Below are 27,010 nucleotides of genomic sequence, written 5' to 3' on the forward strand. Positions count from 1 at the left end.
AATTTTCTGTACTTATATTTAAAATCAAATTTTGAATGCAGGACTCTTACTTTTAACAGAGTATTTCTACACTGAAGTAGTGGTACTTTTACTTAAGTAAAAGATCTGAGTACTTCTTCTACCACTGATTATATCACTGAACTATTATTATGTGTGCACTAAAGCAGCATTTTACAGTGGTAGTTGGACAAGATTGAGAGAATTAGATTTTTTTTAACAACTTGTGGGCAGAATATTCTATAAAAATGCATGTTTTGCATGAAGTAGCTTAATTGCTAGAAATGAATGTAGTAAATTAAGAAGAATTTCCTCTGACTTGTAGTAGAGTAGAAGTATAAACATCTGAGTACTTTTCTTCACTGATTATATTATTGAACTATTTTTGCACTAAAGCAGCATTTTAGTGTTGTAGTTGGTCAAGATTGAGATGATTTTAACTACTTGTGGGTAGATTATTCTATAAAAATGCATGTTATGCATAAAGTATTTCTAGAAATTAATGCAGTAGAATAAGACTTGTAGTAGAGTAGAAGTATAAACATCTGAGTATTTCTTCCACCTGATTAAAGTCATTTTTCAGCAGTGATTTCCTACTACCATGTTATCTGCCTGCAGGCGGCTGGTCACCGCTAGGGGGCGCCTTTCTCCTTTCTCCTGTCTTCATCACCGACAGAAGGATGTGCTGTCTTCTGATGTAACTGTTAACCTGGATCTATCATCCACCGGCAGCACACCGAGGCTGGAACACCGAGCTGGAGCACAGGACAGGACGGTCTGGATGATGCAGCGGTGAGATCCGTCCACCAGCAGCGGGACTAACCGGACAGACACACCGGAGAATGAACGCTCCGTGTGGGGAAACAACACAACAACACAACAACCCGGTCCACCGATCAGCTTCCTCCACTGGAGAATACAAACACCGACAGAGATGATGCATCCAGGCTTCATGAGGAGATCCAGCTGAATACCCTGGACACACAGAGCTGCAGGTGAGTCTCTGATGATGATGATGATGATGATGATGATGGAGATGTTGTTTACTGTGTTACCTCTAATTAACTCTCAGATTCTCATTAATTAGACAAATTGACACAAATATTAATTAATTTTTGGCTGTGTTTGAATGAGCTGCATCCATCATTGTAGCTTTCCTTTTTGCCAGAACAGCTGATCAATATATATATATTTATATATATATATATATATATATATATATATATATATAAATATATGTATACATATATATTTATACACATATATATATATATATATACACGTTTTATATATTTTTTTTAAATTTTTTTTTTTATATATATATACATGTATATATATACATGTATATATGTACATGTATATATATATGTATATATATGTGTGTATATATATGTATGTATATATATATATACATATATATGTATATATATATATACATATATATATATATACACGTATTTTTTTTTTTAATATATATATATATATATATATATATATACATATATATATATATATATATATGTATATATGATTCTGGTGGTTTGAAGAGAATAATGTATATTTGTGCAGATATTGAGTCTCATTTATCACCTCCAACATGTGACATTACTGGTTGCATAATCCTCAGGGAACACTGTGTATTTTTCTCCTATTTAAAAAAAAAAAGACCTGTACAATCTCTGCATGTAACACACCCAATATACTGCACAATACCCAGTATGCACGGGCACTAAATGTCTATGTTTCAGTGTGCGTAGCTGGATTAACCTGTTAGTGAGTGTCCCACCCCCAGCTCTCTCTGCACTGTGTATGCACCCGGTCCACCATCGAGTACAGTGCACATTTCAGACTATATATGACCCCAGTTTATAAAAAAATCATTAAACTCAACCTTATTTAGGAGTATGTGTTATGTGAGCACAATATAATCTGCAATAATTCACAATCACAACTGGATTTAGACACTGGATTCCTCTGCAAAACATGCAGGACAAACAGCACTTGATTTTGTGCATAATTAGTGCAAATTTGCTGCTTTAAGATAAATGTTAACATGAAACTGGACCAAACACTGGACATGCCTTCATGTGCACAAATAAGTACGACTGCAACTAACAATGAATCTATTGTTTCTTGTTTTTGGTTAATTGTTTAGTCTGGAAAACATTAGAAAATAATGAAAAATGCTTGTCTCAATTTCCCAAAACCCAAGTAGACGTCTTCAGATTGCTTGTTTTGTCAAATCAACAGTACAACATGTAAATATTTTCAATTTACAATCATAGAAGACAACGAAAAGCAGCAAATAGTCACATTAGGGCTGCACAATTAATCAAAATTTTATCATAATTACTATATGGCTTCCTGCAATTTTCAAATCGCAGTATTTGTTAAAATCACAATATTTGTTGAAGGTGAAATGTGTGTAAAAATACCATTTTAAATAAATATTGTGGTGCTGCAGAGATGTCCTGGCCTCCGCGTCATATTCTACAAACTAAAGAAAACATCTTTGTTTGGTACAGATCCCCACAAAAATCACAGCAAAATCATTTTGATATGTCTTTCAATGAAAATGAGAATAATGATGTAAAAATGATCATTCTCTCTAATATCGCAAATCATATCACAATTGCGATATCTAATATAATACTGCAGCTCTAATTCACATCTGAGAAGCAAGAATAGACAAATAATTTATGGCATTTTTGGTTAAAAAAAGACCATAAAAGTAGTTTCAGATTAATTTTCTGACGATTAACTAATCAATTAATTGACTAATTGTTTCAGATATAAAAGTGAGCTTTATCCTCTTCAACTGTCTTTCTTTTTTATGCTATATTTTCCTGAAGTTATAACTTTTTTTGGTCATCTTGCATCCCCTTTTCTGTCTCTTTACTTATCCTCTTTACGTAAAGCACCATATAGATTATTTTAACTTGCCTACTCTTCTATATATGCTGTATAAAACTTGACCTGTCCTTGCTCCAAGTATCCTGCACATCCTGCTAACAATGCAGGCATCTCCCGAGCCGGATCTATTCTTAGACCCTGAAGGTGAAAACAGTAAAGAGGTGCTGTAGCACGTGTGATCCACGCCTAGCCGGTAACTTATTTAGACGGATGCTGCAGTGGAGCCAAAACTTTCTAGGAAGAACACTTAAAACCTGGAAAGAGTTTCTCAGCCTGTCGCCACAGAGCTTTAAATAATCATGCTGGCACCTGGGTTTCTGTGCAGTACAGCAAAAATAACTCAATGCAGCATGCATACAGTTGGGACATACTACTTTGTCATAGCATTGTCCCTTGAGCTTTGACTTGCTTGCTCATATATCCGCTGCGCAGAGGAGTCTGGGTAAGAATAGCCAGAAAAAGCATGCTGGCTTGCATACTGCAAAATGTGACCCGATGTAGGACACCCTGGTATTTTTGGCATACTGAATGGTTGCGTCCAAAATTCAATATTAACATGATATTTAGTACGCTAAAACAGTATGCGGGATTTTTTATTTTTGTCCGAAACCTTAGTATGAAACCAATAGTAAATGAATTGCATACTATTTCCCGGTGAAATATTACAGTATGCATCGCTGGACACAGTATGACGGCATAAATATCCCACAATGCAATGCGACAGTAACGACAACGTTCATAACAGACTTTGACGGACAGCTCTGTGACATCAATAACGCTTCAAATTAACTGTAAGTATAAGAAATATATATTTTAGATTAATTCAGTAACTTAAATAACTCAACGTGTTGAATTTTGGTTTCACTCGGGACATGAATGAAAGTTTGACTCATCCATGAACTCCGACCTCCGACCTCCGACCTACGCAGACTTGGTCACTCTTCATACTACGTCACCTGACTTCCTCCTTTGCTCCCATCAGAATAAGTACAGCAACTAGAGGTCGCCGCAAACAAACAAATATATGGGTCGTAAAAATTGGACAAATGGCCTATATGGTTGTTTTTTCGGTGAGGACGGCTTGTTCCGAATTCCCACCAGAGCAGTGGCGAAGTGCGGTCAGCGGCGAACTGCCATGCAATGTCTATGAAAAGCTGTGGCGGCTGCTCCCAAGCTCAGAGTGCTGTGGCCGTTTGATTCTTGTTGTTAACCTCATGGTGGCGCTAGAGGAAAAATCTGAGGATCTCCAAAGTCATTAGGATTCATCCTCTGGGGATCATGAATGACAGCACCAAATGTCACGACAATCCATCCAACAGTTGTTGAGATATTTCACAGACTTTGTGGTTGGTTATCCAAAGATTTCACCAGCTAATTGACGTAGTATCACGGCATCTTTACTATCACCACAACCATCAGATCCACTGCATAATGTCCTGGTCCTGTTTCCTCCCATTTCAGGACCAGTGTGCCTGATATCAGTGTGTGTGGTTTGGAGGGACAGAAGATGGAGCCTCACAGGATCTGATTATCGGGCCAAAATGATTAGGTTTGCTTTAATGAATGCTGTTAGGAAGTGGCCACCGCAGAAAGAATGAGTCATGGTATTGATTGCCGCCCCCACCTTCACTTGCTCCTTCTCCCTCGCCTCCTCTCTGTACCCTCCCCCTACATCTCTCCCTCCATCCATCCATCCTTCCTTTATCTCAACCCTTGAAATTCATCTTTCCCCCATCTCACAGTGGGACATGCCAGATTTATTCTCCACAGATACGTCAGGCAGGATTTTGAGGAGAGGCAGCCGGGCTGAGCGTTGCATACCAATAACTGGCGGTACAGTCTGGATGAGAGAGGGAGGAGGATGGGTGGTGGTGGAGGGGAGGAGAGGAGGAGAGAAGGAGAGGGGGTCTTGTCACGAGATGCCACGTCATCGCAGTGTGTGGAATCTATTTTTAGCAGAGTAAACAGAGGGATTCCAGCCCACTGATCATGGCTTCACAGTCAGGACCGTGTGGTGGGAGGCTGGAGACGCTCTGCGGTGTTGAATGAACAACACTTATTTAGTATTTAGTCCTGACTGTCTGTCTGCCACCGCCGCTCCCATCCCCATCCCCGCCCAACGCCTCGGCCTGTCAGGGAGAAACACTGCGCCACAAATAGACCAACGAGCTCCACGTCTGTCTGTCTGTCGCTTTCTCCTCCTCGCTCGGCTTCACATGCAGGCACATATGCACTGCGTCTCTCATATGGAACACTGTAGCATGCATACTAATGATGGAAAGCAACCATACAGTACCAGTAATAATAAGAAGAACTGTATTTGTGTGGCACTCTGAAGCACCAGATAAATGACATAAAATAATAGATAAGATAAGATAGAACTTTATTAATCCCAAAGAAAATTCTTTTGCCAGATTGCTCAAAATTACAACAACATATGAATAAAAAACACCACAGAGAAATAAATATATAAGAAGTAATATTAACACCAGTGCAAAATAGAATAGCAATAGGAGTAACATAAATTGAGAAAAATAAGTAAACTAAGATAGAAAAGTAAATTACAAAAACATAAGAATAAAATACACAGAATAATAAATATAAAGTATATAAGAAATAATATTAGCACTAGTGCAAAATAGAAAAGCAATAAGAGTCAAATAAATTGAGAAAAATAAGTAAACTAAGACAACATACGAATAGAAACAGGAGTAAAAATATAAAGTGTATAACAAGTAAAAATAATATAATAAATAAAAAAAAAAATTTACACCACAAGGTAAAATCTATGATTAAATTGATGCGTTACATTATTGCAAATTTTTCTTCATTATACTGTGAACATTTGCACACTCCTTACTCTATATTTTGCACATTTTATCTATTGTTTTAAACACCGTGCAGCTCTTTTCATTGTTAAACAAATATATTTTACATATTTTCTTTGCTGTAAATGTCTATTTTTTACTTAAGATTCTTGACTTGCAGTACTTGTTTATTATTTTCTTCTCATCACACAACAGAGTGATAAATATAAAGTGTATAAGAAGTAATAAGTAAGGTACATTTAGTAAAATAAGTAAATATAAAGTGTATAAAAAATAATATAATACATTAAATAAATAATAAACACTACAACGTAAAGTCTCTGTGGCTAATTTTAAATTGTTACATTAACGCAAATCTTTATTGCACATATTATTTCTATTCTTTATACTGTTTATTTCATCCTTTGTCAATATTTTGCACCTTTGATCTCAATTAAAATCAGGTATAATTTTTCATAATTCTAATGCAGCAATCTGCTTTATTATTCATGGTTTGAAGCTACAGACGCTTATTTATAGAATTAATTAATAAACATATTTTTATTGTGCATTGAGATTTTTTTTTTACTTGTTTTAAGTAAAAAATGTAAAAATGACATGTTTCGTTTGTGATTTATATGTAAACGGTCTTAGATTTACAGTATTTTTTGTAATCACAATCGTAATTATCTCTATTTAAGCTTCTATTGATCATTTTTAAAGATAATTATTCTGTTTTTTAGAGGTTTATGATTATTTTAACAATTAATTTATGTTAGAAGAAAAGGATTTCATGGAATTCTAAAAATATTTCTTGTAAAAATACAGATTTTTTTTGCAAAACTTCTGAGTTAATGTAAATGTGGTCTTAGATTTACGGTGTATGACTATTCTAACAATAAATATATGTTAAAAGTAAAATATTTCTTGTAATATTACAGTAATAAAGGCTAATTATATAAAGATAATTACGGTTTTGTTTTTTTACAGTTTATTTATGTTAATTAACGGACAGTATTTTTACGTTTTTTAACAGACATTTTCTGGCGCCCCTGCTGCCGGAAAATTTCCGTTATTTTACACTTTTTTTTTTTTTACAGTGTACATGTAATAAAATACCATCAAAGAAGCTGATAAAACGTCTGTATTACCTATGTAAGATTTTGAATGTCGGACCTTTATTTGTATTTCTATATTGTGGTATTACTGTTTTTTTACTGAAGTAGAAGCTTTGAATACTTCTTCCACCACGATGCATACAGAACAAGCTGTATATAGACTCACAATGTCAGGGTTTACAGCGGGCCGTCAGACGTCGCCCTTGCAAGAACGCTTTAAATATAGATCCATACCTACATGACACCCCCAGTTGCTCCGGGGGGTTCACGTGAGACCAAGGTTGGGATTGTTCTGAGAATCCAAAGCTGTCACGTTTGGCCACGCTTGCGGTGCTCGTGCGGTGTGTTTGAGCACTTACTCTAATTAACAATCCCCGGGCTTTGTTCAGGTCCAGCGAGGCGTTGTGTCCTCATCAAATATTCAGACGCACACACATGTTCAGTGGTATGGATGAGGCAGAGCGATCGCTTACCTGATACTTAGAGCGCCACTCTGTTAGTTAAAAGTAATCTCTGTGCATCTGACTGATTGAGCGACACGCTGGCGGCTCTGTGAGGCAACAGTGGAGCTTTGAGCTAAACGCTAACATGTTGATGTTTAGCAGCTATAATGTTCACCATCTTAGGTTAGCGTGTTAGCATGCTAACATTTGCTGAATAGCACTAAACCAGTAAGCAACCTCCTGGTCTGAAAAGTGAAGTCAACTGTTTTTTATTGCCTAAACCTAACTGTTTTTTTTGCCTAACCTAAAGAAGTTGTAGTTTTATTGCCTAACCCTAAAGAAGTTGTAGTTTTTATTGCCTAAACCTAAAGAAGTTGTAGTTTTATGGCCTATATCTAATGAAGTTGTAGTTTTGTGGCCTAAACCTGAAGAAGTTGTAGTTTTATTGCCTAAACCTAAAGAAGTTGTAGTTTTTTGCCTACACCTAAAGAAGTTGTAGTTTTGTGGCCTAAACCTAAAGAAGTTGTAGTTTTTTTGCCTAAACCTAATGAAGTTTTAGTTTTATGGCCTAAACCTCACTGTTTTTTTGCCTAAACCTAAATAAGTTGTAGTTTTATTGCCTAAACCTAATGAAGTTGTAGTTTTATGGCCTAAACCTAATGAAGTTGTAGTTTTATGGCCTAAACCTAAAGAAGTTGTAGTTTTGTGGCCTAAACCTAAAGAAGTTGTAGTGTTATTGCCTAAACCTCACTGTTTTTTTGCCTAAACCTAAATAAGTTGTAGTTTTATGGCCTAAACCTAAAGAAGTTGTAGTTTTGTTGCCTTAACCTAAAGAGGTTGTAGTTTTGTTGCCTAAACCTAAAGAAGTTGTAGTTTTGTTGCCTAAACCTAAAGAAGCCTTTCTGATTGTGTTCAAAACGTGATGTTTCATTCAGTTTTACGTGTTAGAACGTGCTGCTTTTAAGTTTCACTTTCACTTTTACAAAGCAGTAGGCGTAGTAGGCCCCTAATGACCCACATCTATGGTGCTTACAGCGACTGATAACGCCTATCTAATGGCCTGACAACAGCAGAATCGGGTGCACCTAGAAACCGTTCTGAGTAATGATTGTGTGAGGGAGTGATACGTCTTCCCTCAACAGAAACTCACTCTTTTACTGTCAGACATTATGAATGTGAGTAATCAAGGGATGTATCTGTAGTCTTAATGGATCTCCGTGACAAATGAAAGTCCTGGGTGTTACCGCAGCTCTGGCTCCTGACGGCGCTCCCCGTGTCATCCCGGGCTACACCGGCTGTATATTAGCCGGCCTCAGAGGCCTGGAGCTGGGCCAAACAGTAATGGTATTGGCTCGAAGAGTGGAAGTTCCCCTCCGTTTATCTCACAGCCTTCAAATCGTTTCAGTTCAACAACAGTTGAACTGAAACCTCTGCTGTCCTACTGCTATCTATATCTCATTAACAGGGACGCCCCCTCTCTTCTGTCCATCTCCACCTGCAGACCCTCGTTCATAGTGCTCAGGTGTCTTAAATGTAAAACCACAAGCCTCCATCAGCGTCTCCTTAATTGTGAGTTGTTGAAAGAGGCGGCAGTCGGTCGGTAGGTGCCGAGGCTGCTTCTCTGATCTCGACAGCCTGCTGCTTTCCTCTCTAGTTGGAACACCTCATAGAAGTTATTTGAAGGAATAGTTCAACATTTTTGGGAAATATGCTAATTTGCTTTCTTGTTGAGTTAGATGAGAAGATCAATAGCACTCTCGTACAGCATATCTGTTAAATATGAAGCTACAGCCTAGACAGGTAGCTTTTTGTGGCTATTATCATCGCTCAAGGCGCAAGTCGGTTTAGTTTATACGGAAGTCAGCCTGCAACAACGGCCGTTATGGCACAATGGTACACATAAAAATGGCTGCCGCTCTGGCCATCCTGCTACATTGATTTGAATGGTAATGTCCGTTCTACTCCTATTCTAATTCTATGGGAGGGATATTCAGTTGGTTGCAATCTGCAACCACACCGCTAGATGCCACCAAATCCTTGGTTTGTTGCTTAAACCTAAAGAAGTTGTAGTTTTATTGCCTAAACCTAAAGAAGTTGTTGTTTTGTTGCTTGAACCTAAAGAAGTTGTAGTTTTATTGCCTAAACCTAAAGAAGTTGTTGTTTTGTTGCTTGAACCTAAAGAAGTTGTAGTTTTATTGCCTAAACCTAAAGAAGTTGTTGTTTTGTTGCTTGAACCTAAAGAAGTTGTAGTTTTATTGCCTAAACCTAAAGAAGTTGTAGTTTTGTTGCCTAAACCTAACTGTTTTTTTGCCTGAACCTAAAGAAATCGTAGTTTTATTGCCTAAACCTAAAGAAGTTGTTGTTTTGTTGCTTGAACCTAAAGAAGTTGTAGTTTTATTGCCTAAACCTAAAGAAGTTATAGTTTTGTTGCCTAAACCTAACTGTTTTTTTTTTACCTAAACCTAAAGAAGTTGTAGTTTTATTGCCTAAACCTAACTGTTTTTTTGCCTGAACCTAAAGAAATCGTAGTTTTATTGCCTAAACCTAAAGAAGTTGTAGTTTTGTTGCCTAAACCTAAAGAAGCCTTTTTGATTGTGTTCAAAATGCTGCATTTCATTCAGTTTTACGTGTTAAATCCTTCACACTTTAAATCGAAGCTTGAAAAGAAAAGTTTTTGAATATCTAAACCAAGCAGCAGGAAACTAGCAAAATAAATCAGTGAATTTCTTTTTCCTCATTCCTCAAATGTTTGTTTTTAAATAAACACCATTATAGATGCACCAAGCAACCAGCTGAGCGGTGTGAGGGGTGATTAGCCGAGCTCCTCCTTCCCTCGTCAGACAGTGATGCATCACCGCCATTTACCAGAACGCAGGAAAGCAGAGCAATTTGAGAAGCATCACAACTAACCCCTGCTAAAAGCCCCACCACCATCACGCTGCTCCCTGCTCCCTCCACCCTCCACCCTCCACCCTCCACCGCCGCCGCCCTGAGCTAAAAATAGCTTGTCCTCTCTCATCACCCAGCCATCACGTCAGGGCCGCGTTCACTCTCATTTGCTGCCCACGCCTCTTTTTATTTCATGTTGTGATGTTTGACAGTGTCAGATGATCCCATTAGCTGTGGGTGAACATGTTTGGCATCCATTTAGGAAAAGAGACTTACAGCTAATTCCACACAGGTTTTAAATTTAACAAGGTGTAGTTTTCCTAATAGGTTGTACTCTATTTTATTCCTGTCATGTTGCATTTCTCATACTGGATGAAGGAGGAAGGAAATAGTTTCGAAACATGACTTCTGGTATTTATGGAATATGAGTGTGAAATCTTTGACAGCACACTCTTTCACAGAGCTGTGTGTTAGTTGTTAAGCTCGTTAATGTACATTAGCAGGACATCGTTGAGTCTCATCTGGGCTGTTTCTCGTTCACAGGAAGAAGGAAACCGTCGCTGGAGATGGACGGCAGGTCAGTGACAACATTTCATATCTGTACTTTTCATAAACTAAATATTTTCTGTCAGCTGAGCAGCAGTGGAGGAAGTATTCAGATCCTTTACTTAAATAAAAGTACCAATACAACAATGTAGAAATACTCCATAACAAGTAAAAGTCCTTCATTTGAATGTGTTGATTCTGCATACTAAGTACTTTTACTTTGATACTTTAAGTACATTTTGATGATAATACTTCTGTACTTTTACTTAAGTAACATTTTGAATTCAGGCTTTTAACTTGTAATGCAGTATTTTTAATCTGTGGTATTTCTACTTGTACTTAAGTAAAGGATCTGAGTACTACTTCCACCACTGCGTAGAAGGATAAAGTAGGATAAGATGTATCTAAAGTTACTTAGGCCTTGTCTACACGTATACAGATATTTTCAAAAATAGATATTTTCTCCTCCGTTTTAACAAATATCCGTCCACATGACCTTCATTTTATAAAATATCTTCATCCACACTCAAACTCAAAAACGACTCCAAACGCTCGCCGTAATATTTATGTCCATAGCCCTTCTGAGTTCTCCAAACTAGGGATGTCACGATACCAGGAATCTAGTAGTCAATACCAATACCAGTGAACTTCCACGATTCTCGATACCCAATTCGATACCACAGTAAAAAAAACAACAACAACAATAAATCCCCTGTAATTCAACACGCACTCTTTTATTAAAAACATTTGAACATTACAAAAAACAGAGGCCTTTAAGTAATAAATAAAAATAATTGACCCATTTTGTTCATTTTGGTGTATCGGCGACATGCTATCAATCGATAGTCAGACGACGGACACTACATACCGACCTTGAATGCATCTAGTCCGTCAGCTCAGAGTAGTAGGAGCAGGAGGCAGAGGATTTATTGTCGAAGCAAAAAAGCAAACGCACCTATTTGGCAATATTTCAAGTTTAATCCCAATGCTATAAGGGAACCATAACGTTAATGAGGTAATCCCCGCGAGGTGGATGGAGCCGTCACAGCCGGTGTGCACGGAGCAGCGGCGCCAGCTAGACCCCCGCAGCGGAGCCCCGTAGCAAAAGCTCTACCGGAGAGGCCAGACACACCACCACCCGACAATAAAGATCAGAGTCAGCGCTCTGCACATGTTGACCGTAATCTTTCTTGTAAAATGTCCGGTGTAATCGGTAACACCGGTGTTGTCACAAGTTTATTAACCGGTGTGATCATGTTCTTCACTGTCACATCCCTACCAACGACCATTACAGGCATCGTACGGTACCTACGGTACTGAAGAAAAAGAGTACCGTCACTTTTTTTAAAATTTTGGCATCGACTTGGTACCGAAGTATCGGTTCTCGTGACATCCCTACTCCAAACCTCGCCCTTAATCGCCCAAAAGCACATTCAATCACATTCGGCCTCAACATGTTTAACATGTAAAAAAGCCAGTAATACACAATCTGTGTTGTTGTTTCTGGCGCATGCTCATTACATAAAGCAACAATGGGCACGAAATGAGGAGTTTTTGTGACCCAAAACTCAGTTTGCGTGTGGACGAGAGGCCAAAACGTAGAGGAAAATATCTGTTTTTAAAAGTATCTGTGTATGTGTAGACAGGGCTTTAATACCTCAAAATTGTAGTTAAGTACGGTACTTAAATTCACCACTGCAGCTGAGATTATTTTTGAACTATGTAACCTCACTACCCGCCTCGGTGTGATAATGAAATTAAAACTCAGCTGAAGTGAAAAATAAAGATAGAAATTCACGGGGAACTCAATGAAACGCATGCTGCAGCAGCCAGCACGACATCCTGACAAAAATACCGTCAGTGACATCACAGCAGTCGACGCGCAGTCACCTGTAACCCAGACCTCTGTTTGATACGTGCATGATGAGTAACAGGCGTGGTGGCTGGTGAGGAAAGATGTGTTTGACAAGATCACAAATTAACAGCTGTAATAGCAGCAGATGTTCACGGTGTGTAGCGGGACGGTGGGGTTGATTCTGTTAGCGTGTGCTCTGCTGATGCTCAGATAAAGTGTGTGTGTGTGTGTGTGTGTTGGGCGGAGTACCCATCAACAAGTCATTTCATTCTGAGGATGTACATCCCTGCAGCTCGCAGATAAAAACCAGAGGCTGAGAAGCTGAGAGCGAGGAGGAGGAGGATGCTGCTGCTGCACAAAGCTCATTCTCATTCTCAGCCTCGCTTCCTGTTCGTCGGTATGACAGTAAATTTAATCTTGCTGCAAGTTCACCCTTTGTGATCCGCTGTAGTAAATGTCTTCAGGTTCATCCTCAGAGCTGGAAGGCCTCACGCCAACTCCTGTGTTGGATATAATGTGCTTGAAGTGTCCTTAAAGATACAGCAGCAGCAGCAGCAGCAGCAGCAGCAGCAGCAGCAGCAGCAGCAGCAGCAGCAGCAGCAGCAGCAGCAGCAGCGGCGACATGATCCCCTATAGAACGCGTCTGGCTGCAGGTGGGATATTTATAACCTCAAACCCACTGAGACGCGTCGGCTGGATGTAATTAAAGAGACGTTTATAAAGCGTAGACATGTGAGTCACAGGGTTTATCCTACGCTCGCAGCGGTGCACATCAGGTCTCGTTCGAAGAACTAGCTGCAGATTGTTCCTCTGATGTTTTCACAGTTTCAGAGCTAAGCTTCTGGTTTTTCACTCACCGCTGTTTTGAACAGAATCCTTTATAGTTTGACATTTTGGGAAATACTTTTATTCACTAGAAGATGGAGAAGATGGATACCACTCTCATATCTCAATATCAAGATACTGGTGCCAGCCACAATAGTCCAACACATAACCCCCTGTAAATTGTTGTTTTTGCACTTTTTTTGTTATTTGTACGGATGAAACAAAATGAAACGTTAATGAGCTTTAGAGGTAGTGGTAGGTGGATTTTGTTGCCAGAGCCAGGCTCGCTATTTCCACCTTGACGTCGATCCCTGATGCTACATTGTGAACAACAAATCTGTTTTGAAATCGGCACATCGGAGAAGCTAATGTACGGAAGTTCTATTACATTATGTTGGGTTCAGGCTCTATACAGTAAAAATGAGTATTGGGCTATGGTAAATTCTAACATTATCATCATGTCAAATGTAGTTTTTGGTGAGAAACTTGAATAAATCCAGTTGTTTGAAGGAGATGTTTTCACATCAATATAGAATAGACAATAGAGAGAGAAATATGATCATGGTTTAACTTCCTAACACTAGCTCTAAGCAGATTATAATACATTATTAAAACTACTAATGCCAAGATTTTTATCCAGCTGCTGTGCATGTTAAAAGTCAGCCTGCTGCAGGCTGTAGCTTCATATTTACCGTACAGACATGAATGCAAAATTGAAGCCCACGCCCAAGTTCCACGTTAATGTGACCAGATATCGTGATCAGCCAGTGTTGTTGTGTTGATGTGTTGTGTTGTTAAGCAGGACATTTAAGTTATTTAAGGGTAGAAAAGCTGCTTCCGTATCCACATGTAAATGCAGATTGTAGCCTCCAGCTACAGTCTGGAATAAAGGCGCACAGTTTTGCTCATTCACTGATTTGTTAGTCAAAAGAACAGACCTGTGTTGGCACCACTCAGCTGGCTCATTCAAATTCTGTGGGCGACGCAGGTGAGGTTGGGACGTTGCTGGTCACGACACCCTGCAAATAGATGCATAATCATCCGAGCAGGTGATCTGCCTCTGGGATCACAGATAAACGTCACATGTTCTTCACTACATCTCACTTTCAAACGTCTCCTAGTAGTATCACATTTATAAATAATCAGGATTGCGTTAAGGATTTGTGTGGATGTGTCAGCAGAGCTTCGCTGGGTGTTTTATTGGTTGTATGTTTCACTGAGTGAGTTGAATGTGAGTGATATCCTTATTTTATACCCATTTGTTGGACACTTTTATCAGTTAATTGCTTTTGTAAAACGGTCATCGAGTATGTCAATATGAAAGTGATAGACATATTCCAGTTTAATTAGTTTTTATTAATAAATAATAATGTTTTTTTCTCAGTGGTGTAGTGATACGGAGTGAAAGTGCAAAGGAATAAGAAATCATAGCAGTGGTATGTGGGTATTATATCACGGCTAGGAAACAATCAGATTGCTTGATTTGAGCTACCCTTTTCATAAAGAAAATATTTATAACTATTCATAATCATAGTTTGCTCTAGAAAAATGAGACGAGAACTGCAATAATTAATCAATTAATCGATTGATTTTATTTATCTTTTCTTTTTTTTTTAAGCAAAAAAATGACAACATTTCTGAGCTAGCCTCTCAAATATGATGATTTTCAGTTTTTCTCAGTTTTATATAATTTATAAATGTATATCTCTGGGTTTTGGACTGTTGCTTGGACAAAAGAAGATATTTGAATACTGTACTTTGGACCTGTTCTCTGGTATTTTGTAGACCAAACGATTAAAAGATCAATCGAGAAACTAATCAGCAGATTAATAGACACTGACAATAATCATAGTCAGTTTTTAAAGCATAAATGTTTCTGGTTCCAGCTTCTCAAATGTTCGGATTTACTGTTTTATATCATTAATATCATTGCAAAAATTAATAACTTTGGGTTTTGGACTGTCGGACAAAACAAGATATTTGAAAACAGCACCTCTCTGATATTTTATAGACCATTATGCTCATTTCTTGCAGACTTTAATTAGTTAAAAAAGGTTTTTATTACTGTTTTTAATCTCTAGATTTTTGATGAAAAATGAGACAAGTACGAGCAGAAAGAAAGAAAAAGCTCTCAATCTTTTTTTTTGTTTTTTATTGAATATAGGGTAAATAAACAACAATAAAAAATTAATATCTTATCAACAGTAATAATTAAAATACTAATCAAATAAGTAAAAGATACAAAGGGGTATCACCAAACAACTCTTCATAAACAATAATAAACACACTTTTTGTCTATATTTAAGTTATATTCTATCAAAAAGAGATTTATATTAGTGGAAGATTAGTGGAAAATGAAATGATTTACGATAAACCACAAGGACTTAATGTTGCTCTTATTCTCTAATTGTAATCTAATTCCTGTATTTGTGTCCAAAACTAACTTGACGAGGGGAAATCATTAATGGAGAGCCGACTCTGGCCTCAGCGTTGGAGGATGATGTGCACTGAAAAGACAATCAATCTGGTGGGCTGCACCGCCGGCTCGCTGCATCACAACAAAACGCCAACCAATCGGGCTCCAGCCTCATGCGTCTCCATGGTAACAGAGCTGGAGGAGGTGGAGACAGCGAGGGAGGGAAAACAGAGCAGAACAGAACAGAGGTGGATGGGGGAAGAAGAAGAAGAAGAAGAGGAAGAGAGAGAATCGATACCTCCTCTTATTTCACAGAGAGGATTTAAAAAAGCAAAGCTCCTTTCCGATCAGGAGGTGGAGGGAGGCGATGCGGCGGTGGATTGGCTGACAGCACACGGCAGAGGAAGAAGGAGCGGAGTGCAGGGATGGGGTGGACGGATGCCTGGGCTGCTGCTGCTGCTGCTGGTCTCTGTGGGACCAGGATCTGCAATGGCCCCTAAAGCCTCTGCTCAGTGGATCAGTTGGGTAGCTTTCCTTCTGCGAGGTAAAACTGCCTTCTTTCACCTGCACATTTAAAACACTGCAGCTGTTTCCCCTGTTATGAAAACACAGGTAAATTATGGCAACATGGATGCTGACTGTGGCTCACACAAGTCCAGATGAGAAAGACGAGCAGGTTGAGGATCTGCAGGTGGCTGCAGTTTGACGTGGAAAGACTACAGGGGGCTTTCCTGCAAGGAAAAAAATATGTTTTAATGTGTGTGATTTATTTGTAAAGAGGGATGAAATGTGTTTTTGCAGCGAAGCAACACATGTTTAATGGTCATGCTGGGTGGTTGTGATGTGCTGCACGTTCAGGGAGTTTTCCATCTCTGGGTAGTGTACGCTGAGGGGAGGAATCAATCAGTCTAGGAGGCACAGAAAAGACATCGAATCAGAGGATCACTGTAAATATTTCGTCAACATGGATGCTGACTGTGGCTCACACAAGTCCAGATGAGAAAGACGAGCAGGTTGAGGATCTGCAGGTGGCTGCAGTTTGAGGTGGAGACTACAGGCGGCTTTGTGATTTTCCTGCAAGGAAAAAAAATATGTTTAATGTTTGTGATTCATTTATAAGCATCGGAGTGATGAAATGTGTTTAATGGTCATGCTGGGTGGTTGTTATGTGCTGCACGTTCAGGGAGTTTTCCATCTCTGGGTAGTGTACGCTGAGGGGAGGAATCAATCAGTCTAGGAGGCACAGAAAAGACATTGAATCAGAGGATCACTGTCAATATTTTGTAGGTGTTAAAGTGCAGTTTATCCACAGCTGCTGATGATCACTGGAGCATGTCAGCCAGCTGATTTGAATGAGATTTGAAGTACGCAACAAGAGCGTACAGTACAGGACTTGACTCTTGGGGATTTCATAAAACCTGGAGGAATTATACTTTGTCATTCTCAGCCCGCCTGTGTGCGTGGCAGACGTCATCTAATTCATTTGTTAGTATCAGAGTGATGAAATGTGTTGTTGCAGCGAAGAAACACATGTTTAATGGTCATGCTGGGTGGTTGTTATGTGCTGCACGTTCAGGGAGTTTTCCATCTCTGGGTAGTGTGTGCAGATGGGAGGAATCAATCAGTATAGGATGCACAGAAAAGATGTGGAATCAGAGGATTTGTTACGAATTTTTACTGTAAATATTAGTTAAAGTGCAGTTTAGCCACAGCAGCTGATGATCACTAGAGCATGTGATCCAGCTAATTTGAATGAGATTTGATGTACGCAACATCAGCGTACAGTACAGTACATGACTCTTGGGACTCCATGAAACCTGGAGGAATTATACTCGGCCCGTTTGTGTGCGTGGCAGACGTCATCCGATTCATTCGCCGAGCCAGCGTGTTTCTTCAGATGTGAAGAACGCTGTGATGTGTTTTAAAACCATGTGTGTTGTTTTATGTTATTATCAAAAAGCAGAGACGATGAACCCCGTCAGGGGATCTTGTTAGCGCAGCACGACTGGTGTAGCTCCTTCTAACCGCTGAAGAATCGAATCATCCTGGTGCATCACACTGTGAAGTGTAACAAAGACATGATGCATTGGCTTCTTGCTCTTAGATATGCTAGTGCATGTCAGATTACAGTGTGACAGATGCATATGGTTCTGTATGTACATATGTTTTTTCCCCTGTGTCCTCGTGATCATGATAATTCATTGGATATGCATTCTGACAATCTGTTCTAAAGGGATTTAAAGTAGCTTTGATTTTCATAAATTAAACACACAAGGACTTACAAAACCTCACATATAGGCGGGTTTCCACATGACGTCATGGTGCGATGCTCATGCATGCCAGGGTAGAAAACAAACCTTATGCTGACATCAATAATAGGAGTTTTTAAACTACGCGAATCGCAAAAATTACGTGTGGAAAAATGTTTAATATCCCCAAAAAAGAGACTTTCCTTTCACTTTCAGAGTGCAGAATTAGCTATTATCATATTTGTTGTTGCTGATATTATGACTTTCTGCACTAAGGAAAGACATATGGCAATATTTAGTGTCTGCTAATTAATTAATTAATTATTAATGGTAAACAGCAGGAGTTTGATGCATGCTAACGAGGGCTGTCAAAGTTAACGCGATAATAACGCCTTAATGCAAAGTCGTTTTAACACCACTTATTTCTTTAACACATTAACGCAACTTGCACTTTTTACGGGAGGAGAGGTTGTCACGAGCTCAGTTTTAAAGCTAGAGTGAAGATACTGGTATCATATGAAACTAGGAAACCTAATGAATCCATTGGTATATACTCATACTAGCTTGTTGTGAAGGAGGCTAAATAACGCTCCAAACTTACACTACATTTTGGCGAGGAAAAACTTGCATGGCCATTTTCAACCTCTGACCTCAAGATATATATTTTATATATATTTATGATAATCACATGCAGTTTGGGGTAAGTCATAGTCAAGTCAGCACACTGACACACTGACAGCTGCTGACCATGGGGGAAACGTTTAATCATACACTTCTAGGGACTTTTACTTTGCAAAATATCTAAATTAATACAGTAAAAATGTTTGATTTTCAGCATGTATGTAGTCAGAGATGTCCTGAAGTCAAATATATCAGTCATTGTCAGGAAGTCTTTATTACATTTTTTTCCAGCAACCCAAAAATCAAAAATCAAAGAATAAAGACATTTCGCTCACAAATTAGTGGTATTTTCTTTTTAATTTATAAGGGACATGTGATGTTTTATACTTCTGGTGAATATAATTCAATCAATATTACTTCTATATATGTATTTTGTTTATACAGTTCCCTTTGTTGACACCTTATTTTGAAAAGCGGACGTAGTCCCACATGTCTACTTCCTCTAACTTCTCCAAGGTGGTCTCTAGCTCTCCCGTCAGCTCCGTTCTCTTTATCCATCCATGGTCAGCTCCATCGGGGCTGTTGTAATGCATTTAAAATAGATGTCAGTATCTGGGTGCTCTACAGTTGTAGCGTCGGCCCATTTGACCACGGAGATGAGAGCGACGGCCGGCTCAACCGCACGTTACCGCAAAACGTTTCCTATCCGTGATAGAGTTAGCATGCAGCTTTTGCCGTGATGTCTAGCTCTGCTTTTCCTGACAATGTGTGAAACCCAAAGTGTTTCCATCCTTTACTGGATGTGTAGTGTTTACCACGCTGGATTTAACATGTGAGGGTGCAGGTCGTATCCACGCAGACCCTCCAACGTGTTCTGCTTTGTTGTTTCGTCTCGCTGAGGTTTGTTTTGGTTGACGGATACGGAACGGATATGACGTCACGTTACTCAGACTACACTTGTTTTTTCCCCCATCCCTAATAAGTAATGGGCTAATATCTTTTGCATCTCTGCAGACTATAGATCTTTGTAGAGCTGTGGTAAGTGCAGAAAAGCCTGCAAAGGGCAGAGAGGTGTGTAAATATCCAGCTCCAGAGATAAGTGTTCTCAGCTCTTGACATTCAGGCTGAAACTGTCTCTTCTATGCGAAGACACCGGGTTGGATGTGAATGGCTGGCCGGAAGCTGGGGTGTGTTTTTCAGGGGGTCGGTTGAGCAGAGAGTCAACCTCCAGGAACAAGCTGCTGGCAGGCGGTGCTGTGTTTAATGGACCAGAGCTGTTTTTCCTGAGTCGGTTGCCTCGGTGGCAAATTTGGTGCAATTTAGCTGAAGGTTTTCTCAGTCTGCCAATACACAGGACTGTGATCGAGGGCAGCTGGCAGCCAGTCACCCTCTTAGTGAGGCAGAGGAGACATTTACTTTCTCTGCAGAGGCGACGCTGACTGTGATTTTTTCGACTGTGAGCTCAATTAGGAAGCCTTCGAATTTAACCAGGAGACTACAGGATTGTTTGAAATTTCCCAGCGGCTGCGTGAAGACAATCTCCTGTTTGTTGAAGATGTTTTCACGCCATCGCAGCAATTTGAGCCACCCAGCAGCGCTCGCAGATTTCTACAGAGGCCAATCTTCCCGTATGATTGGCTGCATGTTTTATTCCTAATGCCATAATACGAGGTGCAAACTTCATCAGTTAAATGGATTAGAATGGATGGAGGCACACGGGGAAGGCTAAAAAGCTAATTTCCCACATGCTGTTGTTTGGTTGCTTTGTGGGAAATTGGCCAGAAGCCCAAGGGAGCTTTGTTTAGGTTGGTGGTCATTCCCAAAGTAATGCGAGGGAATGGAGCCACATTCAGAAAGACATACTGAAGGAGATCCAAAACATTACATCACATGTTGATAAAGTACTTCCTGTTATTCTGAAAGACGTAATTGAAGTTTGTGGTCGTCTGCCAGTATTTTAATGTTGTACTTTCCGGGTTATAAGTGCTCAGTTTATTACGACTGAAGTAAAGATTATTGTGGTTTATGTCGCTACTGGGCATTCAATATTAATATATACTGAAATACACTTATGTTACAGACAGAGTGGATAACATTAAAAGCTTGTTTTGTGTTAGACGGAACAGACTGAAGTCTTATCCTAGTTTTGTAATAAAATATTGAAAGGAATAAATACGGCCACGCCTACACTGCAGTACAGTAAATGTTAATAGAGCTGATGGTTGATCATTTCCTCTGTTGTGTATCATTGTGAATTGAATATCTTCAAAAAGATATGTTTGTTGAACAAAATAAGGAATTTAAAGACGTCCGATTGGGCTCTGAGAACTTATTACGCACATTTTTCAGTAACATTTTATCACTTAAACCTTCATTAACTGAATTAAACACTGACATATCATTACTTTTTAAGTTGATATGACAAATGTGTTAGCAAATAGTTGCTTATTTACACATCCAGTCTTTGCGTTTGTGTTCACCTGATGAATTGAAGTCCAATATTCTCTCTCTTTTAGCTCTGTTTTTGGTCTCCACCACCAAAAATATCTAAATCTTTATCTCTTCTTGTAGTTCAATAAAAAAATAGTCTGTATGGAAAAACCACATAGTAAAGCCTATTCTCTCATTTAATTAAGGACTTTAGTGCAAAGTGAACATAACAGTTTCAAGTGCAATTATTTAGAAAGAATATTTTCAGCTATGCATGCACACAAATACAAAGTAATCAGATTAAGAAACTAGTTTAATTTTACTGAGTTTGATCAGATTTTGTGAGAAATTTGAGTTATTATGTGCTTGTTATTAACAATTTAGACGGCGTAATTGTGTATCACGATATCTCGATATATCATTTCCATTGAAAGACAATAACTTTTCATATTCAATTATCGCCCAGCCATACATATACATGCTAATTTTAGTGGAAAAGGAGTAAAACTGTGTCTGTCTGCTGTTTGCTGCTGAGCAGGCGGTGACTTTTTACAGCTTTTTCTCTCCAAACAGTAAATCTGTGTGTCGTTAGACCAAAACAATGAGCTGAAAGCGGCTAAAAAAAGTCAAAAAAGTGGCAAAATCTAGACCTGCAATGTAGTTTAGGGTTGCAACTAATGATTATTGTCAGTATTTATTAATTTGACAATTGTTTTTTGATTCAGCCCAAGGTGACGTTTTGTCCGCCCAACAGTCCAAAACCCAACGATCTTCATTTTACATTATCTAAACATGTTTCTCGTAACATTCTTCTAGTAATCGGCTCTACATCTTCATTATTCTTCAGTTTATGTCCATCTTTCTCGGTGAACGCCGGCTGCTGTTGATGTGCTGACTCACAGCTCACTTAGCTGACGGAGGCAAATAAAAGACAAAAACTCTGGGTTCTATCTGTCCGTCTGTTTGTGTGTCACTCCTCATGTGTCTCTTGTCTCACATTCTGCTTTATGGGGATTACTGTGTCTCTATATATAGCAGCTCCTCTGTCGGTCAAGGACTTGTTCTTCACAGGATTCAGTGAGGAACTCCACTCCATTTCACCGCTGTAATTGTATCAGAGCTCAGTAAATAAGGTCGCACGCTACGGCCTCTGGATTTAAGTCTTCGTTCATGGTTGAGACGGAGCGCTGCAGTTTTATTTCCTGTAGTTATTGTTTGTTATGCATCATGAGCCTCGCTGTGATTTGAAGGACTAAATGATGATGAGACCAACTTGATTATTGATGTTAGATTCTAGTTTGAACCGTAATTAACTTATTTTAGAAGATGCTTTTGAGATATTTTACATATGGAAACTCTACTATTCCTCCTCCCCTCCAACAATGAAGAATGTCTCCAAACTATTTCCAAATGTTTCTTTTCTTTAGTTCAGTTTTTTAGCGGAGTTTTTAGTGGATTTTTTTGTCTTATTTTGATCTGTTGCACATTTGGTAATTACAGTATATGGACCTTTTCAGCCTAACAAACAGAGGTGAATTTTAAATAAGATATAGAGTACTGATTTATAATTATTAATCAGGGTTTCCTGCAGTATTTTAAACCAAAGGTGGGTCTGAAATAAAGACTTATAAAGAAATAAACATACTTTAATGAAATAAAACATGAACCTTCAAGACAAAAAGAGCAAAGCACTGTATCACATAACAAATGCCACATCTAATAACTAAATTGATCATGAGATACCTTGTTATTGGTTGAAACTAGGGCTGTCAATCGATTAAAATATTCAAACGCGATTAATCTCATGATTCTTCATAGTTAATCGCACATTTTTTATCTGTTCAAAATGTACCGTAAAAGGAAGATTTGTCAAGTATTTAATCCTCTTATCAACATGGGAGTGGACAAATATGCACGTTTATGCAAATGTATGTATATATTTGTTATTGTAAATCAATTAACAACACAAAACAATGACAGATATTGTCCAGAAACCCTCACAGGTACTGCAGTTAGCATAAAACAATATGCTCAAATCATAACATGGCAAACTGCAGCTCAACAGGTAACAACAGCTGTCAGTGTGTCAGTGTGCTGACTTGACTATGACTTGCCCCCAAACTGCATGTGATTATCATAAAGTGGGCATGTCTGTAAAGAGGAGACTCGTGGGTACCCATAGAACCCATTTACATTCACTGATCTGGAGGTCAGAGGTCAAGGGACCCCTTTGAAAATGGACATGACAGTTTTTTCTCGCCAAAATTTAGTGCAAGTTTGGAGCGTTATTTAACCTCCGTCATGACAAGCTAGTATGACATGGGTGGAACCAATGGATTCTTTAGGTTTTCTTCACTCTAACATTACACCTGAGCCCACGACAACCTCCGAAAGATCGATTGCGTTAATGCGTTAAAGAAATTAGTGTCGTTAAAATGGATTTGCGTTAACACGTTATTATCCCATTAACTTTGACAGCCCTAGTTAAAACTAAATCTTCTTTAACACCTTAGAACATATTAAAAGATTAAGTTCTTTACATTGTTGATAGTCTCAGTATGGTTTTATGTTATTAAGGTTCCTCTTGGACATATTTTTGCAGGTGTTTGGTTACGAGATGAAACGTCAAGGGATCATCAAAGGTGTTACAATTCAACATGAATGCATGAACCAACTTTCATGACAGACTCTCCGATAGTTGTTGAGACTGTGGAAAAACAGTCCGGCGTTGCAGCCGTCCCCAGAGCCTATAGCGTAGCTGGAATTAACGCCTGAAGCGTGTTGTTGTCAGGAGGAGCCTCCAGGCTACTTTCACCGCTGTAATACTGTACTCCCTGACCTCCACGCTTCATCTGCTGCAGCAGCTCCACCAAACATGCATAAACTAATCATGCACAGATGGACAGACGACGGGAGACGACCTGTACACTACACACACACACACACACACACACACACACACACACACACACACACACACACACACACACACACACACGCGCTTTTCATTTGACATGTCAGCTCCTCCTCTTTTCTCTCTCATGTTGACAGCATCAGATTTAGTCTTTCTTAATCTGTCTGAGATTAAGTAGCCGTTGTCACATGACCCTGCTGAACTCCTCCCCGTCTGCTTGTTAATATGTGACTGATGACAGTCTGTCACTGCTGTTTGGATAGATGGGTGTCGATGTGGGCGAGCCTTTACCATTAATACTGTTATTTTTACGGACACACAGATCAGAGGATCAGTGGTGGAAGATGTATTCAAAGCTTTTACTTAAAGGTCCCATATTGTAAAAAGTGAGATTTCCATGTATTTTATATTATAAAGCAGGTTTAAGTGCTTTATAAATACTGTTAAACTATCAAAACGCTTAATATACGGAGAAACACACACAGCCCGTATTCAGAAATTGTGCATTTGAAACAAGCCGTTAGGATTTCTGTCCATTTGTGATGTCACGAATATACAATATTTAGACCATTTCACAGTTTTACACGAAAACATTCTTAATGTGTCCCAGTTTATTTCCTGTTGCAGTGTATGTGAATGACATCAGCTGACAGGAAGTAAACATGGACCCAAGCTGTTGCCTAACAACGCAATTCCATTGTAATTCCGTTGAAATGCACTAAAACGGAGCGTTTCAGAGAGAGGGTAAATACAGGTATATTCAGACAGACAGTATGAGGAAAATAAAGTGTTTTTTGAACATTAAAGCGTGTAAACATGTTCTAAGCTCTAATGCCGTCGTTGGGTTCAAAACTTGTTTTTACTGCCTCCAAATGTCCAAAAAAAAATCCGTTATTGCATGTTAAAGGACCAAAATAAACAGAATTTGTGCACTTAACAATGCATCATATTTTATAAGCTCATCATATGTTTTGTATATACAATCTTAACGTGTAAACTAACTAGTAACTTCATCTGTCAGATAAATGTAGTGTAGTAAAAAGCCTCTAAAATGTAGTAGAGTGTCAGTAAAATGAAATACTATCTGGATTAAAAGGCAGCATTGACCACAACGTGGCTGGATCTTCAGCGTGTGTGGACGGAGTTGGGATTTAGGTTGCTAGGGGATTTCAGGGATGTTGCTAGGTCAGTGGATTACCTTGTAATAGATCTGTAGGAGGGCTGGAGGACACACAAACAGGAAGTGTTGGATTGTGTACGGGGGGTTTAATCCTTGAGACGAACATGCTCACTCCTCCTCTGCACTGTAAGTAATGCTGGAAGCTAAAACCTACCTATTCTTTTCTTATATGTTTATCCCACTGAAGGTTTGTTTTGTTGTCTCCTCTCTCAGGTGTGAATAACGATGACTCCCATCCTCGCCGTTTGAACATGCTGCTCGGCTAGCGAAGCCGACCGAGAGGAGCGTCTACCCCTCTTACAATCTGGACACACACACACACACCGAGTCGGCCCAAATCAAGCACAACCATGCTGATCAAGGAGTATCGCATCCCCATGCCGATGAGCGTGGAGGAGTACCGCATCGCTCAGCTCTACATGATCCAGGTGAGTGCTCTTTTCTTCCCCACTGTAATTTATATTATCTTAAATTAAATTATCTGATGAGGGAAGTCTGGTTTGTTAATGAAGTACAAGGAAGTCTGGAGTGTTTTCTTTGGAGTTCAGGTTCGTGTGTGACGGCGGGGGGTTGAGGGTGGAGGTCAGGAGTTTAAAGTGTCATCGTGTCACACTGTACACGAGCGCTGAAGAACATGGTCAAAGGGTCACACGGGCGGTGGTGTTGTTCTGCAGACCAGATGGTGCTCCGTATGCCTGCGGATTGTGTTTCATTTAATAATTTTGTGCAAATACACACATCCAAGAAAAAAATCTTCTGAAAAAAGATGAGGAAGAAGTGAATTTGTTTAGCGAATAAATGCAGAAAAGTTACTTTTTAGCTATAAATCAAGGAAAAGGAAGCATTGAAGTGTGTTTGATAACAAATTTATAAAATCTCAGATTATTGAAAGAGCCTCGCAGATTAATGATTATATAATCTCAAAGAATATTCAAGTTTTTTTCTAAAAATGTACAACTTTAATCTCGTAAATTCTGAGTTTTTCCTCCGAATATTACCCCCCTCCCCTGGCTCAGTAATTGTTTGTTTTTTTACCTACAATGGCCCTAATATGCCGTCGTATATGACACCCTCTATCCTTGAAAAACTCTCCAAAATACAAGGAGAAAACCTCAGGAAGAGCAACTGAGGAAAGGTTCCCTCTCCTGAGATGGACAGACAGGAAATAGATAGATCAACATAATAAAATAACAGTACAGAAAATCAGGATGACAACATGTATAGATAGATTGTAAAAATATATGAAAAATATTAAACCAAACCACCAAATGGTGAAAAGTCTGCTCCTGAATATCAGCTTCAGTGATGCACATTATTACACACACACTGCTGGACCCCTCCTCCTCCCGCTCAGCGTCACAGCTGAGTGCCGGTTGCCATGGTAACTGGTGACATCAGCAGCAGCATGGCATCATTTGTTTGTGATATGGGCGGAGAGAGAGAGAGAGAGAGAGAGAGAGAGGAGGAGGAAAGGGAGGGAGGACAGACATGATGGTGCAGTCGGCGTTACCATGACAACACAATGTCTAGCTCTAGATTACTGGGTACACTTTAAGTTACACGCATCACTCGTATGCAGTACAAATGATTCAAATATGGGACGATTCAAATCAGTGAGATGACAAATGAATGTATGATACTCTTTTTAAACAGCAGGTGGCGCTATCTACTTTTGACTTCACTCGTTTGACGTCTTACGTCACTCACGTCACAAGCTGTATTAAGGCGCAAAGATGTGCCGGTGAAGATCGGGCAAGTGGTAAGAAATAATGAAACGCATGTTTTTTTTCTGGAGCTGATGATGGAA

At 39.1% G+C, this 27,010-nt stretch overlaps 1 protein-coding gene across 5 annotated transcripts in view; it reads left to right on the forward strand.

Annotated features, from left to right (window-relative positions):
* Positions 1 to 651: 651 nt before the first annotated feature.
* Positions 652 to 27,010, forward strand: part of pitpnm2 (phosphatidylinositol transfer protein, membrane-associated 2) — a 57,464-nt gene continuing 31,105 nt past the window's right edge. Inside the window, exons 1-3 of one of the 5 annotated variants that reach the window (XM_074617499.1) lie at positions 652 to 992; positions 10,711 to 10,744; positions 25,417 to 25,631. In XM_074617499.1, coding sequence (XP_074473600.1) covers positions 25,554 to 25,631 — 78 coding nt within the window. In that variant the 5' untranslated portion in view covers positions 652 to 992; positions 10,711 to 10,744; positions 25,417 to 25,553. Of the gene's footprint in view, positions 993 to 10,710; positions 10,745 to 13,195; positions 16,354 to 25,231; positions 25,330 to 25,416; positions 25,632 to 27,010 lie in introns of those variants that run through there. The other 4 variants (XM_074617503.1, XM_074617502.1, XM_074617500.1 and 1 more) reach the window with 4 other exon arrangements.

This window comes from Sebastes fasciatus, chromosome 19 (genome assembly GCF_043250625.1).
Source record: "Sebastes fasciatus isolate fSebFas1 chromosome 19, fSebFas1.pri, whole genome shotgun sequence".
NCBI lineage: Eukaryota > Metazoa > Chordata > Actinopteri > Perciformes > Sebastidae > Sebastes > Sebastes fasciatus.